The sequence below is a fragment of the Pseudorca crassidens genome, chromosome 10 (genome assembly GCF_039906515.1).
Source record: "Pseudorca crassidens isolate mPseCra1 chromosome 10, mPseCra1.hap1, whole genome shotgun sequence".
Classification (NCBI taxonomy): domain Eukaryota; kingdom Metazoa; phylum Chordata; class Mammalia; order Artiodactyla; family Delphinidae; genus Pseudorca; species Pseudorca crassidens.
In genome coordinates this window covers 36,045,672-36,063,708 of record NC_090305.1, presented here as the reverse complement: position 1 = coordinate 36,063,708, position 18,037 = coordinate 36,045,672, and the positions used below count along the sequence as shown (strand labels likewise).

The 18,037-nt window shown below is 54.0% G+C and overlaps 2 protein-coding genes across 4 annotated transcripts in view; one reads left to right on the top strand and one right to left on the bottom strand.

Annotated features, from left to right (window-relative positions):
- Nucleotides 1–18,037, top strand: part of GLP1R (glucagon like peptide 1 receptor) — a 37,613-nt gene that overhangs the window by 16,096 nt on the left and 3,480 nt on the right. Inside the window, exons 4-13 of the mRNA XM_067753079.1 lie at nt 91–209; nt 551–657; nt 4,064–4,217; nt 4,752–4,911; nt 9,701–9,761; nt 10,291–10,360; nt 10,481–10,569; nt 10,912–11,050; nt 11,952–11,993; nt 15,499–15,721. Of these exons, the coding sequence (XP_067609180.1) occupies nt 91–209; nt 551–657; nt 4,064–4,217; nt 4,752–4,911; nt 9,701–9,761; nt 10,291–10,360; nt 10,481–10,569; nt 10,912–11,050; nt 11,952–11,993; nt 15,499–15,666 (1,109 nt within the window). The 3' untranslated portion in view covers nt 15,667–15,721. The remainder of the gene's footprint in view (nt 1–90; nt 210–550; nt 658–4,063; nt 4,218–4,751; nt 4,912–9,700; nt 9,762–10,290; nt 10,361–10,480; nt 10,570–10,911; nt 11,051–11,951; nt 11,994–15,498; nt 15,722–18,037) is intronic.
- The window catches only part of SAYSD1 (SAYSVFN motif domain containing 1), a 38,727-nt gene continuing 36,008 nt past the window's right edge, over nt 15,319–18,037 (bottom strand). For all 3 annotated transcript variants that reach the window (XR_010946844.1, XR_010946842.1, XR_010946845.1), the window contains one exon: nt 15,319–15,546. The gene's annotated coding sequence lies outside the window, so the exon portion shown is untranslated. The remainder of the gene's footprint in view (nt 15,547–18,037) is intronic.

Here is an 18,037-nt window from a genome sequence, read left to right as displayed (position 1 = left end):
TGGGGCAGCTGGGGTGACCCCCAGGGTGGAGAGGGGTGAGGGGCAGGTGGCCTTGGGACGAGGCTCAGCTCCTGCGTGTCTCCGCCCCAGTGCTGCAGGGTCACGTGTACCGGTTCTGCACCACCGATGGCCTGTGGCTGCACAAGGACAACTCGAGCCTGCCCTGGAGGGACCTGTCCGAGTGCGAGGAGTCCAAGCGAGGGGACCAAGTGAGTTGAGCCGGCGAGCTGGGGGGCAGCAGGGTGCCAGCTGCCTGGGAGCAGGGACCTGGGCATCTGGCGAGTGGGTCTGTGGCCATCTGCCCATCCCCCTGCCTCTCGGGCTTTGCACACCATGCTTTCTGGACAGAGGTGGTGTGCGTTCACCTCTCTGGCCTTGGAACAGGGCCCTAGAAATCCGAGGACCATCACCGTAGGCTATTCTCTTTCTTAGTTCCAGGATCCCAGTGGGGCTGCGTTGGGGCCCCACCTCTGCCCCGTGGGAAAGAAGAATGTGGGAGAGGAGGGTTGTGGGCCACCCCTTGTACACTGTGTCCCCCGTGTGCACACAGAACTCCCCGGAGCAGCAGCTCCTGTCCCTTTACGTCATCTACACGGTGGGCTACGCACTCTCCTTCTCCGCACTGGTCATCGCCTCGGCCATCCTCCTGGGCTTCAGGTAAGGGGGCTGCTTCAGCCTTACCTGCCGTCCTGTCCCCAGATAGAGGAGGGGGCACCAAGCTGAAACAGCAGTGCAGCGGGTTCCTCTCCTAAGAGATGTCCAGAGAACCCACACCATCTATGTGGTAGACTGATGAGGCTGAAAACGCAGGCTACCACACTGTGTACTTAGTCTAATCTGTGCTGTGTAAATGTGTGCGTGTAATACTGCAAAAAAGGAAAAACAAACACTACACATGCACACACAAAGCACGCGCTCCACACCTTAACCGTGGGTGACAGGAGTGGCAGAAGTCCTCTCCGGTGAGCGTGTGTAACAAATCATCGGGAATTCAGTATGATTTTAGAGAAGACCTCGGGGTTAGAGATTCTGCGCTCTTTGGAGCTTGTCAGCTCCTATGGAAAATTTCTTTCCTAGGTCTAACCTAGATGAGCCATTCCTTCCAGAGTACCGGGCTCTTCCCATGCCCTCTGCACTGATGGCGGTGGGCCAGGAGGGCTGGGTTCAAGGGCAGGAGGGATTCCGAGGGTAGGGAGCTCAGGACAGCAGCCAGCAGGAACAGGAGAGGTGACATTCCTCCTGTGGTCCCCATGGCTTCTGGCACAGTCAGGGCTGGGCACACAGTCAGTGTTTAATAAATGCCCTCACTGAGAATATTCTCTCCTTTTATTATGCAATGTTCAGAGATCTGAAAATACAGTGGCTGATAGATACTATGATCACCTGTGCACACACACCATCCAGCCCAAGAACTAAAGCCCACCGCGCGGTTAAGCTTCCCCGAGTAACGCTCCCTCCTCACCAGAGGGAACCCCTGAGGGGCCACTTATAATTCCCATGCATCTCTCTGTACTTTTACCACATTTCTAAGTATCTATACAAATATATAGTGTGGGGTTTGCATATTTTAATGGCATGTTGGACATATTCTTCAGCAGTTATTTTTGGCCTGACATTATGTTTTTGTGAGGTTCTTTCACATTGATATAGGCAGTTGTGTTTCATTCATTTTAAGTGTCACTCCATTGTATGATATATTACAGTTTATTTATTTGTTATCCTTTTAATGGACATTTGACGTGTTTCTCTTTTTTTTCTTCTCTGAATTATAAACCTTGCTACAATGAACATTCTTACCCATGACCCCTTGTGCGTTTCTCCGGGGGCACATGCCTCTGAGTAGAATTGCCTGGTCTGAATACAGCGTGCTGTTGCAAATTTATTAGGCGTTGTGAAGTTCTCCAAAGTGGTCATGCCAGTTTGCCCTCTTACTGGTCATACATGAGAGTTCCGTTGGCTTCACATCCTCACCAATATTTCCTATTTTCAGACCTAATTCTTGCTAACCTGAAGTGTGTGAAATATCTCACTATGATTTTAATTTGCATATCACTGATTCCTGGAGAGATCTAGCATACTTTTTATGTTTCATTCTGTGAATTGCTTGTTCGTATCCTTTGCTCACTTTTTTTTTTGGCTTATTTGGCTTTTTCTTTTTATTTTAGGCACTCCTTGTATATTCTGGATAGTAACCCAGGCTATATCCTCTCAGCCTGGGGTTTGTTTATTTTTTCACTCGCTTTATGGTGCCTTTTATGCACAGAAGTCCTTAATTTTAATGGAATGAAATATATCAATGTATCTGGCTTTATTGATAAGATAAATATATCAGTAAGTGTTATCAATTGATAAAAATTCATTTTTCCAATTGATAAAAAAATTTATCAATTTTTTTTTCCCAAAGGCCAAATTTCTTTATGATCTTGTTTAAGAAACCTTTCCTTATCCCAGGGTCATAAGTTTTGCACATCCCTTATGGCTGTTTGGTGAACCTGGAACTTACATTTGTCTGTAGTGAAAACAAGAGATTTAATTTCATTTTTCCATGTATACATATTCCATGTATACATGTTGATTGCATCAGGACCATTTATTGAGAGCAGTGCCTGCTCTGCCCTGCAGCAAGCATCGTCTGTGCCTGAGTGGGTCTCTGTCATGTGGATTGTTTTTCATTGGTCTAGTTATCTGTCCCTTTGCCTGTGCTATGGTGCCTTAACCACTATAGATTCGTCAAAAACCTTGGTTTTCTTGGGACTTCCCTGGCGGTCCAGTGGTTAAGACTGCACGCTTCCACTACAGGGGGCATGGGTTCAAACCCTGGTCGGGGAACTAAGATCCTGCATGTCGTGCGGTATGGCCAAAAAATAAAAACAACTTGGTTTTCTTATAGCAAGGGCCCCTACATTATGGTTCTTTAGGAGCGTCTGGAATATTCTTGGCCCTTGTTTATAATAAGTTTTTAAAATTTCCATCAAAAAACTGTTGGAATTTTTATTATCGCTATATTGAATTTATTGGTTACTGTGAAGAGAATAGACACTTTCAAGATAGTCTTTCTATCCATGAATCTGGTGAATCTCCCGTTAATTTGCATCTTCTTTAATAATTTTAAGCACGTTTTACTGTATTCTCCATAGAAATCGTGCCTTCTTCTGTTAGACTTATCTCTAGGTAGCCAATTAAAAATAGTGCAAATGAATTTTTTAAATTTACTTTTAATTGTTTATTGCTGATGTACATAAACGTACATATCAGCAACCTTATTGAATGAACTCTGATTAGTTCTAATAATTTGTGTGTTGATTCTCTTGGATTTCCTGTGAAGATCGTCTATCATCTACAAATGATGACAGTTTTGTGTCTTTATTTCCAGTTCTTATGCATTTTTCTCCTTGCCTTCTGACAGTGGCTAGGATCTGTATTACAAAGTTGAGTAGATGTGATGTAAGTAGATCTTACAGCTGGATAATCCTAATTTTGTTCCTGATTTTAAAGGGAATCTTTCTAAAAATTTTCAGGTGAGAATGATGTTTGCTCCTGTTTGGCTAGATAGCCCTTATTGGGTTTAAGAAATGCCCTCATATTTCCAGTTTGCTATGTGTTTTTGCGTGAAAGGATGTTGAAGTTGTATCCAATACTTTTTGAATTCCTGCCGTATGCTTAGCCTCACTCTGCCTCTGTAAGGCAGCCTGGAGGCATATTAGACATGGGCCGTCATCAAGAAGCCAAGCAAGTCCCCATTGGGGACAGTGGTCCTCGCACAAATCACTTGGGTTACATGTGACTTTGTAGAAGAGAAGATGCAGCAGAGAAAAGATAGAGTGTGGATGGGGTTGGGGGTGGCAGTAACCACACAGCTGGAGACTTCATGGCCAGGCAGGATTTGAGTTGGACCCAAAGGATTTTCAAGGTTATAGGAAAGAAGGGCATCCAGAGGAAGAAAGACAGGAGCATGGTCCCAGAGCTGGACACATGCCTGAGGTGTGCTTTGGCCTGAGAACCGGGGGTTTTGGAGCAGAAGTGTCGGCCACTGTGTCAGGGCGGGCCCTGCTTTCTCCTGCAGACACCTGCACTGTACCCGAAACTACATCCACCTGAACCTGTTTGCATCCTTCATCCTCCGAGCACTGTCCGTCTTCATCAAGGATGCAGCCCTCAAGTGGATGTACAGCACGGCCGCCCAACAGCACCAGTGGGATGGGCTCCTTTCCTACCAGGTGTGTGGTGTGTCCATGGAGGGCCTGGGGAGGGGGTGGACAGTCCATGAAAGTCTGTCTCCCCCACCCCACCCAGGCCTGGTACAAAGAAAGGCAAGAGCTTCCCAGGCCTGGTCCTCAGGGAGCCCCCAGTGTGATGGGAGAGGTAGGCAGAGGCTGTCCACGCTGGGGAGCCCCCAGCCTAAGAAGGGAGTTACTGCCCTGCCCTTAGGGAGTTCTGTTTGACTCAGGCGAGTGGTTTTTGGAGACAGACCTGGGTTTGAATTCCAAGCTAACTTTTAGGCAAGTGATTTAACTTCTCGGGACTCCAGTTTTCTCACCTGTATGGGGATAATATTAGTTTCCTCCATCAGGGATAGCGAGGATCCGATGAGCTAAAGCAGGTCAAGTTCTTAACACTGGCTCTGGTGGAGGTTGTCAGCTCTGTCACCCTGCATTCACCACGGCAGGATTGCAGCTGGGGCGACTGGGAGCAGGGTCGAGAGAGGCAGGGGCAGAGCTGTTGTCCCCTGGGGACCCTTCCTCTGCCCCCAGGACTCTCTGGGCTGCCGCCTGGCCTTCCTGCTCATGCAGTACTGCGTGGCGGCCAACTACTACTGGCTCCTGGTGGAGGGGGTGTACCTGTACACGCTGCTGGCCTTCGCTGTCTTCTCCGAGCAGCGCATCTTCAGGCTCTACCTGAGCATAGGCTGGGGTAAGGCCAGCTGTCATTCATTTCACTCCCCCGCCCCGACTGAGCATGGGGGGTGGGGGGGTGGGAGACCCTGACCCCTCTTGGAATTGCTGCCTTCAGGCTACCCCAGGAGGCCAACTTGGTACTCAGAACACACTGCTGGGCCAAGCTATGGGGCCCACTGGAGAACCCCGTCCTGGGCACAGGACTCGCTGCCCATGGCGCTGTCAAGCCATTGTCCCCCATCCCCACGCCTTTGCCTGACTCTCCTCCCTTAAAGGAAGCAGAGGCCTTCACCCGATCTGGCCAGATACACGATGCACACCATTGGCTGTCATGGCACCGGCCTCAAAGATCCCCGCTGCCAAGACTCTTTGGGGATAGAGCCCCACATCCCGTCCTGGGCAACGCAGCCCCTGAGGGAAATGGAGGGTCCTGAGCCTCATGGCGGGGGGTCCCTGGGGGTGCGGGCTGAGGGGCTATGGCTCTGTCATGTGATGATGAGAGGATGGCTCAGAGGAGAGCCGAGTAAGGGAGGGGGGTCGGCCGGAAGCCAGCTGAGGAAAGGGTGGACCCTGGATGTGCCTGGAGCCCAACTGGAAATGTTCTAGCCGAAAAAGTCTGCCAAGAACCATTGTGTCTTTTTTTTTGCTGGAACATTTCTGGTTGTGCTTCTGCCTCTCGCCATGGGGGATTCCGATGAGAACAGGGGTAGGATGGGGCAAGATCTGAGACACCCACTCTAGCGGCCCCTCACCTCCACTTCCTACCCCGGAAACAGATGTAACAGCGCTTCCTCTCGAGGGGCCCACGGTGCCCATCCAGGATGGAGCCAGGAGCGGGCCCGTCTCTGGGCCTCCCACACCACAGGACCTGCCTGCCTCCTCCCGCTTGCCACACACTCACTCACTCCTCTTGCCTGCCTCGGGCTGCCCCCTGACCTCTGGGGACTTCCATGCTCCTCCCTTGATGTCCCCTCCTGCCCCTGAGCCTCTGCAAGGCTGTGCCCGGTCCAGCCCACCCCCTCGGGAAGCTGCCTCGGGTTGCCTGGCCCCTGGCTCTGTGCTCTGTCTGGCCCTCTCGGTCTCCCTGTCCCTGTCCTCACACTTCATCCCTTGTTGCTGGTGCTCTTAGGCTACTGCATACTGTACGGCCCCATTTAGAGTACCTTGAAAGGGGCTTTCACGTGATCAGTGTCCTGAGGGCAGGGCCTTACAGACAGAGCAGGCCTTGGAACCAGGCCTCCCGACTCCCCGGCCCTGGGCCCCATCGCCTGTCACACAGGGTTCTCTGGCCTGCACTGCATCTCTTTAGCCCCTGAGGGCCTGGCCGTGCAATCTCAGGCCTCTGCACAGGTGGGCAGGTGGGCCTGGCCTCTGCACACAGCTTCCTGCTCCTACCCTTCCTCCCTCCTCCGCCAGGGCCCAGCCCTTCCCTGCTTGGCCTTCCTTCCCTCCCAGGCCTCTTCATCCTGCTAGGGCCATCAAACAGGCAGTGGGCAGCTGGAGAGCCCTGCAGCCAGCTAGGGGTGGGGGCGGAGTTAGGCCACCGAGGGGAGCCCTGGGAAGGCTGTCCTCAGGGTGGGGGAGCATGTCTGTCCATTCTGGGAAGCAGCATCAGCACTGTAGTGCTGTCACCATGGTGACCCGAGGGCAGGAACAATCTAAGGGATGGTGTGATGTGTGCAGAGGCATGTGGGTGGGTGGTGGAGGGTTTGGGGTGGGGGGTGCAGTGTCTCTGAGTAGGAAATGGGAAAGGGGGTGCCAGTCCTTTCCCACCACTTCACGCCCCAGCTTGGGGCTCAGAGTCTGAGGAGGCAAAAAAGGGCAGGACCCAGGGGACACCCCACTTCCCAATCATAACGTCCTTTTCTTGAGGAATTGGGATGGGGAGATACAGAGAGAGACAGAAGGACAAAGACAGAAGGACAGAGAGAGAGACTCACAGAGAGCCCAGAACTCTGTTGTGATGTCAAGAGGCTTGGCCCATGTTGAGATGCTGAGGAAACAACTTTTAGCTTCATAATGCAAATGTAAGAATTAAAATTAGGACTCTGACACGTTGGGGGAATCCCCGAAAGGCATGTCAGCTTCTGCTGCCGTCCACGGGCGGCCGGGTGCCCCCATAACCCACCACAAGGAGGCTGCACAGGAGGGAGGCAAGTGATGGACGAGGGAATCATTACTTCTCAGAGCCACTTCTGTGTGTCTTAGTTCAAGCTTTTTTCTCCAGTCTTTCTTGTTAATTTTCTAAACAGGCAAAGGATGAACCCAGCAGGGAGTGTGTCATGTTTGCAGGCGGCAGAGTGGTACCTGCATTTTTTTTTTTTTGGCTGTGTTGGGTCTTCGTTGCTGCACGCAGGCTTTCTCTAGTTGCGGCGAGCGGGGGCTACTCTTCGTTGCGGTGCGCGGGCTTCTTGTTGCGGTGGCTTCTCTTGTTGTGGAGCACGGGCTCTAGGCGCACGGGCTTCAGTAGTTGTGGCACATGGGCTCAGTAGCTGTGGCTCGTGGGCTCTAGAGCGCAGGCTCAGTAGTTGTGGTGCACGGGCTTAGTTGCTCCGTGGCGTGTGGGATCTGCCCGGACCAGGGATTGAATCCATGTCTCCCGCGTTGGCAGGCGGATTCTTAACCACTGCGCCACCAGGGAAGCCCTGTACCTGCATTTTTAAAGACTTTGTTAAGGAGATGCTGATGAATGAATGAAGTTCACCAGGTCTGGCTGATAACATGAGTGTGCTCCCCAGTCCTGGCGTGGGGTCTCAGAGGAAGGCCAGCAGGTGCCTGGGGATGTCTAAGATGGAGGTTTCTGGACATGTGTGTGGCTCAGGGTGTTGGCATGTTCTTGCCTGGACAGCTTCCCTTCTCTCATTGATACACTGACCCACTCACTCATTTGTTCATGCATTCCGTTCTCACTGGGCCTCTTCTATGTGGCAGGCTCTGCACTACGTGCTGGAGCCTTTGCAGGCCATCTGCCTCTTGTCCAATCTCATGAAGGCCTGTTACTAAAGCATCATGGATGCTGAGAGGTCAGGGTTATATAAAAATAAATGGCCAAGGAGAGAGCTATCTGATGACAGCGCCGGTCAGCCGTGAGCCGCTCTGCTTCCCCCAGCTGTCTGCACCGTCAAGCACAGTAGCTCCAGGCGTACGAGCTGCTCCGTAGCTACTGTTGAGTGGACATCCGTGTGCTGAGGATGTGGGTGATGGTGATGGGAAAGGCAATGAAGTGGGTTCTGCCCTGGAAATGTGCTCCTGGGGGAGACCCCTGAAGCCACACATGTATACACATGGACCCCCCCCACCACACACACATCGTGTCCACACCCCTTAATATGCACGCTCTTACTAGTCTCAGACACCCACATCTCCATCCCTGAGAGGCACTGATAGAGACAGGCTGGAGAGAGTTGGTGCGGAATGCCATCGAGGGTGGTGGCATTGTGGTCCTGTGTTCTAGTCCCACCTGTGTCCTCCTAAGCTGCCTATCCATCTTCTCATCTGTCACACGAGGATGGACAATCCAGTTTTAAGTCAACAAACACATATTGAGCTCCCAGGTGAGATGGGCGCTGAGGCTCTGGAGATGAATGAGGCTTTGTCCTCAAGGAACTGGAAACCAGTGTATTAGTTACCTATGCTGCGTAACAAATGACCCCACACTTAGCTGCTTAAGACAACAATTATGTCTCCCAGTTTCTATGGTCAGAATTCTGGGTTCAACTGAGATGTGTGCCTCAGGCTCAGGATCTCTAAGAGAGGTGCAGTTGAGCTGTCAGCCAGGGTAGCTGTCATCCCAAGGCTTAACAGTTTGGAGAATCCACTTCCAAGCTCACTGTCGAGTTTGTTGGCAGGAAGCTCAGGTCCAGGCTGGCTGTTGGCTGGAGGCCTCCCTCCCTCACCACAGGGGGCTCTCTGAGTGCCCTCATGACACAGCAACTGGTGTCCCCCAGGGCAAGTGATCAAATTAAGAGAGAAAGAGCCCAAGACATGCCTTTTATAAGCTTTGAAGACCGTCTTTTATAGCCTAACCTCAGAAGTGACATGCCATCACTTCTGCTGTACGTTATTGGTCACATAGACCAATCTGGATACAGTGTGGACCGCACCTGGGTGGGAATACCAGGGGTGGGGTGGTTGGAGGCCATCCTAGAGGGTGCCCACCACACCATCCAGCCTCAGCCATGTGGGCAGTGTTGTGGTAGCTGTTGTTACTGTGGCCACTGTGCAGTCAGTTGGGCTGTCAGCGTCAAGGACAGGGCTCCTGTCCAGGCTTCTGCCCAGCCACGTGCAGGGGCGTGGGGGTAGGGGCAGGAGCCTGGAGGGGCTTCAGTGCCTAGAGGAGTTGACTGAGATGGACAGGTGGGCCGATGCAGGGGTGGGTGGCATCAGAGAGTTGGCCTGTTCCCACCTCGTCCAGCATGTCCTCCCTACCCCACTCTTTGGCCCCGTCTCTCACTACTTTGGTGTCTTTGTCCTTGTGTCTCAGCCAGGACCCTGGGGGCCAGCCCTGACAGTGTGCCTAGCCCGCGGGAGGGGGAGGGCTGTGAGGACTGTGACGTAGCCCCAGCATGGTGGGGACCTCTAAGGAAGACTCTGGGGTGTTGGGGTGGGTGGTTCCTGCCGCCTCTTCTCCGAAGCACCCAGACCAGCCTAGTTCCATACCTGCCAGAAAGCGTGGCTTGGGGCCAGGCAAGGAGAGGGGCTGGAGGCGGGAGAGGCCCTGGTAGGAGAGGCCTCTGGGTGTGCCTAGCGGTGGCTCTGGCCTGCCAGCCCCTCTCCGCCCTCTCTCTTTCCCTCTCTCCTCTTAGGTGTTCCCCTGCTGTTTGTTATCCCCTGGGGCATTGTCAAGTACCTCTATGAGGATGAGGGGTGAGTGTCTTTCCTGCTCTAAGGGGGTGAGGGGTATGCTGAGGTCCCGGTCCTCAAACCCCGTGGGTTTCCTTGGCCCCTGGCGTGTGCAGCTGCTGCCTGTTGGGAGGGTAAACTGAGGGACCAGGAGCTAAATTTATGAATTTAGTTCTCTAGTCCCCCTCCCTCCCCCTCCCCGGATGGTATGATGCCAAGAGTGCTGGGTCTGTGGGGTCCATGGTACCCCCTGCAGGTTTTTCTGTAATAACTGTGAGTGAAACGTTTCTGTGATTTTGTGTTTGATGCTGAGTACACACACGAGTGTGACTGTAGGTTAACGAAGGGGCTGTGCGTGTCTCTGTGAACGTGTATTCAGGACTCTGTGTGTGAGTCCTGGGACTGGTTGTCGGGTAGCTCCTGACGGCAGTGTTGATGTGGGTCTGTGTGTGTCACTTTGCATGCCCACGTGTCCTTGTGTGCCCTGTGCCTGCACTGGGAGCTGGGGGGGTCTGTGTGTCCAGCCGGGTGCCCGTGTGTCTCTCCTCTCCAGCTGTTGGACCAGGAACTCCAACATGAACTACTGGCTCATCATCCGGCTGCCCATCCTCTTTGCCATCGGGGTGAGTGACGCTGTGGGGTGGGAGTGGGAGCTGCTGTGGGCCCGGGTGGCACTGGGCGGAGGAGGGGGGAGAGAGGGTGTCTCGAGAGGGCCTCCAGCCGCCCTTCCCTCTGCCCTGCAGGTGAACTTCCTCATCTTTGTCCGGGTTATCTGCATTGTGGTGTCCAAACTGAAGACCAATCTCATGTGCAAGACAGACACCAAGTGCAGGTGATGTAACTGAGCTGCCTTTGCTGGGCACCCTCAGCCCTTCCTTCCGGCAGAGTCAGAGATCCTGGGGTGCTGAGCCTGGATCCCTCCATGATCTTTCTTCCTCCACCCAGGCCTGGCCTGGGACCCCAAGCCTTGCCCTCACCTCTGTACCTGGGCAGCCCCTGGGCTTCTGGGGGTCTCCACCTCTACTTCCTCCCCTCCAGGCAGCCTGTCCCAGGGTATTCGGTGGGGGAGGATGTCTGTGACCGAGATACCAGGGCTTGGTGGGGGTTGGGGGCACAGAACAGGGAGAAGAGTCCACGGGAGAGGTCCGGAATGCCACCTCCACCCTGCCCCCAGGCTCGCCAAGTCCACGTTGACGCTCATCCCCCTGCTGGGGACCCACGAGGTCATCTTCGCCTTCGTGATGGACGAGCACGCCCGCGGCATGCTGCGTTTCATCAAGCTGTTCACAGAGCTCTCCTTCACCTCCTTCCAGGTGACCTCGAGCCTGGGGCCCCCCTCGAGCAGTCCCAGGGTGGGGATGGAGCGGGGACCAGCCTGTGTCATGCAGACAGGCAGCCTGAGGCCTGGGGGGAAAGTGGCCCTTACGCAAGTTATGTGGTTGGAGCAGAGCCAGAGTCCCCAGGTATGCTGACACCCAGGACAGTCTTCTCTGTGAGCACATTGGACAAGAAATCTTCCCGGATGTCGCCGAGGGCACCCAGCCTGGCATGGCAACCGCTGCCCACTGGGCTGCTAGCTGGCGGCAGGTACCCTGCCAGGTGCTTTACACACACTGTGCAGCTAATCCTAGCAGAATCCCAGGAGGTGTGCAGGACTATCCCATTTTCCAAAGGAGGAAACTGAGGCTCAGAGATGTTAAAATGAGATTTTCCAGGTCACATAGTTTCCAAAGCCAAGAATTGAGCCTCTCCACTAGTATTAGATGATGCTGAGGGGGTGCGAATGTCAATGGGGGTGTAGGAATATAAGGAACTGGCCCCAGCTCCTCAAATGCCTTATGGGATGGCCACGAGCATGTGGGTCCACGCATGTGCACACACACAAATAGATCACAGGCCTGGAGCACTGGGGCTCCTGAGTGAACGAATAGGGCCAGGCAGGGGAAATTCCGTGTGATCAGAGGCGTACTTTCTCAGCTCAGGCCTCCTCCAGGAGCGGGTGGTCGAAGAACTTCCACAGTTTCTGAGCAAGGGGTCTTCTCAGTCCTCCAGAAAGGAAAGGAGAAGGAACCCACCACCCCCATTTCTGGGCCTGACTGGGCTGCCCAGTCTAAGGAGGGGGATGTTGGGGGCAGAGCCCCAGGAGCTTCAGACTAGGCCTGCCTGCCGGGCGCCTCCCTCCCCTCCCTCCTGCTGACACGACTCTTGTTCCAGGGGCTGATGGTGGCCATCTTGTACTGCTTTGTCAACAATGAGGTAAGGCCTGCGGAGGGACGTGGAGCCCTGGTGGGCTGCTGCCAATGGCCGTCCTGTGGTTGTGCAGTGGGGTTCTTCAGTCTTTGCAGCTGAAATCCTTACTCACCCCACTGAGGCACTGGAGTGGAGGAGGCACCTTATCCCTGTATGGTTTCCTGTGCCTGGGTCTCTCCATCTCTCTCTCTCTCTCTCTCTCTCTCTCTCACACACACACACACACACACACACACACATATACGTGCAGGATGCCCTAACCATATATGAACTTGGGGAAGACCCAGCCTCATGTTAAGAGGGTCTTGAGCGAACAAGTGGTGGTGCCTGTTACAAGTCACATGCTTGGGGCTTTGAAAATCACCATCTCATGTACTTGTCCCTGCCTCCCCACAAAAAATATCGCTGCCAAAATTCTGGTTTCGATATTCTCATTTCTCACACATGAGAACGTTGAAGATCAGAGAGTCAGAGACACACCCCAGGTTTGGCCTGGAAATAGTGCAGAGTCAGGATTGAAATGAATTCTGACTGGGAGGAGAAAGCTCCCTTCTGTGCGTGCAGGCAAGGACCCTGTCCACCACGGGAAAGGGACCCTGTCCACCATGGGAAGCCACCCGTGGCTTCCTGGTGGCTGGGGTCGGGGGAGGGGGTTCTTGCTGAGCAGATCCCCAGCTGGTCTCACCCCTCGGGCTCTCCCAGGAGACCCCACTCGGAGCGCCCAGAGAGCCTGCCTTGTTCAGGCACATTGCCCGGTTCCTTTCAACCCTCTGCAGATGCCTCAGGCCCTGGCTCCTCCAGGCCCACGGACAGACATGTCACCATCACTGGGTCACAAAAACACACGTGGCTCCTGGGCTGAGACCTCTGTCCATAAGAGCTGTTCTCCAGGCCCAGGGTTGCCTTGGCAATGCGGGGTACTTGTGACCCAAGGAGAAAAGATGGCCCTGGCATTGGTCCTGCGTGGCTGCCAAGGCCTGTGCCAGCTGCCCGTGGGCAGGGAGTGGGCGCAGGGGAGGGGAGGCCTGGGGGGTGGCTTTGCTGTGGCTCTTGTGACTCGGGAGCCTGAGTGCTGGTCCTGAGTTCTGCTCCTGCCCGGCTGTGCAACTGGGGCAGTCACCGCTTCTCTCCCCAAGTGTAAATGCAGGTGAATGAGCTTTACCAACTCAGCCCAAATCCCAGAGCCTGGCGTGGTGCCCAGCCCAAGGACATCAGAGGCAGGAATGAGGGTGAACTGAGGGTGAGGAGGCATGCTGACAGGAGTGCTAGGACAGGGGTCCAGGATTCATGTTGTCGTCTTCGTTGTTTCACTGTGAGAGCTCAGTAATAGAAGAAACCCAATGTCAGGTGCTCGTTTAGTTAGTCATTTATTCATTTGGCTCATTTAAAACAACACGTATCGGGAGTACCTGATATATGCTGGGCACTGTGCGAGGTCCAGGAAGGAAGGTGTGGTCCCGGCCCTCGTGGTGCACCTCCCAAGTGTGGGGGAGAGGGGGAGACATGGCCAGAAACAAGCGTGGCCTAGAGTCATGGGCGGGGACTTCCCTGGCGGTCCAGTGGTTAGGGCTCCGCGCTTCCAGTGCAAGGGGTGTGGGTTCGATCCCTGGTCAGGGAGCTAAGATCCCACCCGCCACAGGGCATGGCCAAAAAAAGAGTTAAAAGAGTCATGGACGGCAGGAGACCAAGGGTTAGGACACCGGCTTTGGAGTCAGCCCAGATCTAGGTTCAGGTCCTGGCTGCGATTGGGAGAAATACTTAAATCTCTGCACCTCAGTTTCCTTACCTTTGAGCAAGTTGCTGTGAAAGTCAATACTGTATGGAGAGCGCTGGGCATATTGTAAGCGCCCTGTGAATGATGGTTTCTAATGACAATTGTCATTACGGGGGCCACAGCAGAGGAGCAGGAAAAGTGCTGAGGGAGAGGGAGGCAGAAGGGGACACAGTCCTGGTCCTGTCCGACTTGTTGCTGGTATCCGTGAGACCTCTCCAGTCCCGAGGTGGCTTCCTATGGGTGTGCCTCAGTTTACCGTCTCTCTCCCCACCTCCCCAGTGAAGGGCTGTGCCACGAGACTGGCCTGCCTGCTGCTGCACAGGCAGAGGCCACCACCGGCCTCGGGTGTCCTCATCCCAGCTGTCAACACACGCGTCACACGCTCAGCCGGGTATCGAACTGGCACGGAGCAGGGGGGCCATGGGTGGTGTCTACTCAGCCTCCCTCCCTCACCCAAGCCTGGGCTTGGCGACGCTGCCTGGGATACTGGGGCCATCCTGGCAGGCAGGCTCTGGGCCATCTCAGCTTCACTCAGTTCAGAGAAAGTTCTTTTAAGGAAAGGCATGTGGCCACAGCAGGCACCCTGCTGGGCTTAGCTAGATGGATGGCAGCCCTGCAGGAAGAGAAGCGGGGTGTTTGCACAGGGACTGATGGGGCGTTGGCAGTGAGCCTCTTACCCACAGCTGCTGACAGCTGGCCGTCCTGGTGGCTGGGGCCTGAGAGGGAGAGCCCAGGCCCCAGATACCCTGATGTGGGGAGGCCTGGTGGCAAGGCGGCGGGGGTCGGCGGGGGGGCATCAGAGAAGCTCTGGAAAGCAAACATATGGGCACATCCCCTGGTAGGGCACTCCAGATGCCCTGGGCTGGCTGTGCAGGTTCCAGCAGCCTGTCTGGGGGACCAGCATCATGGGCCATCACAAGGAACCACGGCATTGCCACAAGCCCTCCAGTGACTTGGGCTCTGCAGCGTTACTTGGTTTGTATCCTTCTGCTGCCACAACCTGGTCCCCAAGCATCAGCTCTCTTGAGAAGGCTTTTCCTGATGGGGACGCTAAGCCCAGCAAAGCAGGGATTCTGGTTGGTTGAACTCACCTGGGCAGCACCCACTGTGGCTTGGGACCAGTTCCTGGATGGGATCAGTGCAAATCCAGGCTGAGAAGCCCTTGTCCACAGCCCCCTCTTCACTGCTACTACTAGTTCCAGCCTCATTCTCCCCGTCTCCTCTTCCTCCCCCACGAGGCACTGGGGCCTGGATAAAAGCCCTCGGGGAGTTTAGAAAGGTCTGGTGTGGACGCCATGAGGGGCAGGGAGGGCTGTCCCTCTTCTCAGTCACCCAAACTGAAATCGGCAGAGTGCTTGCTCTGAAGTCAGAGTCTCTCTTTTCCTTTTCTTCTCTCTCCCATCTTCCATCTCCCCGCATCTCTCTGTCACTCCTTCTCTTCCGTTAAATAATACTGTGATGGATTGTAAAAGGTACTTAGCCGAGTCACAGAGTTTAGAGATGGAAGAGACCAATTAGATCATCAAGCCCGGCTCTTTCCCGAGAAGAAGCAGAAAATAGGAGACAACAATAAACAATTTTATTGGGATATTAATTTAGGCGCCCGGAGGCCTTGACTTGTGTCTCTTAATATAATGCGGTGGATTTTTTCTCTTCCCTGCTAATGTAATAATGGGGCCATATTGTGGGCAGTTGGTTTGCATGATGGCTTTTTCTTCCCTCCTTCTCCCACGGAAGGTCCAGATGGAGTTTCGGAAGACCTGGGAGCGCTGGCGGCTCGAGCACCTGCACATCCAGAGGGAGAGCAGCATGAAACCCTTCAAGTGTCCCACCAGCAGCCTGAGCTGTGAGGGCACAGTGGGCAGCAGTGTGTACGCAGCCTCCTGCCAGGCCTCCTGCAGCTGAGACTCCAGCACCTGCCCTCCCTGTGGTGTCGCCGCCGGCTGGGCAGCCATCCCAGGTGGGAGAGACCCTCCCGGGGAACGGGGGAAGGGGGTGCAGGGGGAGCTGCACATGCACACACACATACTTCCCTGCCTTCCCTCCCTAAGCCCATCAGACAGGCAAATGGGACCTGTGGACACATTTTCTCCGGGGAGAAGCGGCCTGTTAATTTGATCACTGTGGCGGGCAGAGGAGAAAAAACGATTGCTGCTAAAACGAGGAGGATTTCTTCTTGTTAAGTCACAAGGCCCCTGGGGTTCCCCCGGACTCAAACTCAAGGTCAATGGCTTATTAGTGGGACTGGGGCTTGTAAGAGGACATGGCTCCGAAGGAGGCGGATGTAACCTCCGCCAAGCACGGAGCTTGGGTACCGCCAGCCACCCCCGACCTGCCTCCTCGTTAAGGGAGCCCGGGCACATGTCCGGGTGGCTCGTTTCCCTCATCTGGGCCCTCACCTCTCACCATCCACTGCCCCAGCGGGTGGTGCTGAGAATGCACATTGAGAAGGTGTCTGAAAGTTTTCTTTTCTGGTCCTTCCTTCTTCCCTGGATATTTGAGTTGCTTTGGTGCCTGCGCCCACCGCGCCCAGGGAACCAAGGCAGGGCCGCTGCCCAGGAGTCCAGCCCTGGGTATGAGCTCTGCATACTATTCTGGAGATGCTCAGGAATCCTGTGGGGCTCACCTAGGGGACTTCAGGAATGTCCATGCTGGGGGTGTAGGCTACTCGCTACTGTTGGGAACCCGGAAGGCAGAGAGAGAGTGCCTCCACCTCTCCATGGACGTGCTTTTTACTCGTGAACAGATAATGTATCTCGCGTGGGTGTTTGGGTGCGCCCTCTTAACTTTAGGGGATGTGACCAAGAAGAGACTCTTCTGGGGACTCTACCAGTCCCCACTGTGACCGTGCAGGCGGGCTTCCCCTGCCCTCTGAAATTCCCCCACTTGGGAGCTTGTATGTACTTTGCTCATTCTTCTCTGTTGCTGTGAACAGTCTGTATGTGCACATGTGCAACTCTGATTTCCCCCACTACATACTAAATCACTAAGTCCTAAGTCACTGTGGTGGTTTTGATGTTGCTTGGGGTTGTGGGATAGATAATGATTTGACTCATCCATGCTTTGAGCTACTGAATGTTTGCCCTGCCTCCAGCCTCATCCCATAAATAATGAGCATCAGAGAGGCTAGAGGGAGAAAACCTAGCAATCCTGCCCCAGCCACAGGGGAAAAGCAGACATGTAGCACCACTGCAGAGACCGAGACAAAAGGGGAACAGCCGTACCGCAGAGGCTGGCAATGGAGTTCATGGATGTGGAACTCAGAGCAGAAGAGAACTCTTGGGAGTCCAGACCTTCTGGGAGGGCAGAAGGAGACTCTCTGGATGAGTTCCTTTATGAATTGATCTTTCCCTCCTCCTTTTTGAGTGGCGGGGACCCTCCCCCAAAGCCTCGTGCCAGACACATTCTCCTCTGCCCCTCAGAAAGGCATGTGATGTGCAGGGAAAATAATAATGGGACATAAAACACATCAAGCAGAAAATTTCTTATACTCTGGCTTCAGTGAAGTGTTGTGTCTCTGTTAATAGGGAAGTGGAACCTCAGGCTAAAGAAAGGATTTGTGAAGACTGCCTCCTAGACTGAGAAAATGTAGACAGGTGGGGGCAAGGACAGTCCTGCTTCCCCAGAATAAGGGCAAACTCCCTGACAGGCATCTTGCATTTGCTTTTCTCTTCGGGGTGGCGAGTGAGGGGGGAGAAAAGTGCTGGTGGGTTGATTGGGGGGAATACAGCTCTGGTGCCAGTGTTTCCATTTTGGATAAAGTGAAAACATTTGAGAATCATTAATATGCTACACAGCAACAAAGAAAGGGACCAATTGATATTATCTTCAAGAAATAAATTTTTGAGGGGAAGAATTGTTGGGAGAAGGTAGTTAGGCACTTGGGAGGCTCAGACCATTTGGTTTGCACTGTAAGTTCTTTTTCCAGTTGGTACTGGTTTCCAGTTGGTACTGGTTGATTCCTGGTTTCAGAATGCTCATCACACCCCCCCCCCGCCCCAAGCCTTTTAACACCGAGGAACGGTTTCCTTATCGGATACATACCAGATGCTGAATTGAAGAAATATTTTCTTTGCTCCAAGACCTGCACTATTAATATTCATTTGAGTGGCAGTGCACTCCCTCCAAGGCTATTCCCAAACTCTCCTAAGCTAAATACAGCACTCTAACAGATCTGGGAACTATCGAATGCAATGTACTCAGAAATCCCACTAGCTGTTTCCATGCCTGGCCATAAGTCTGGAGCTTGCTGAGAACACTCTTGCTTGCCCCTGTC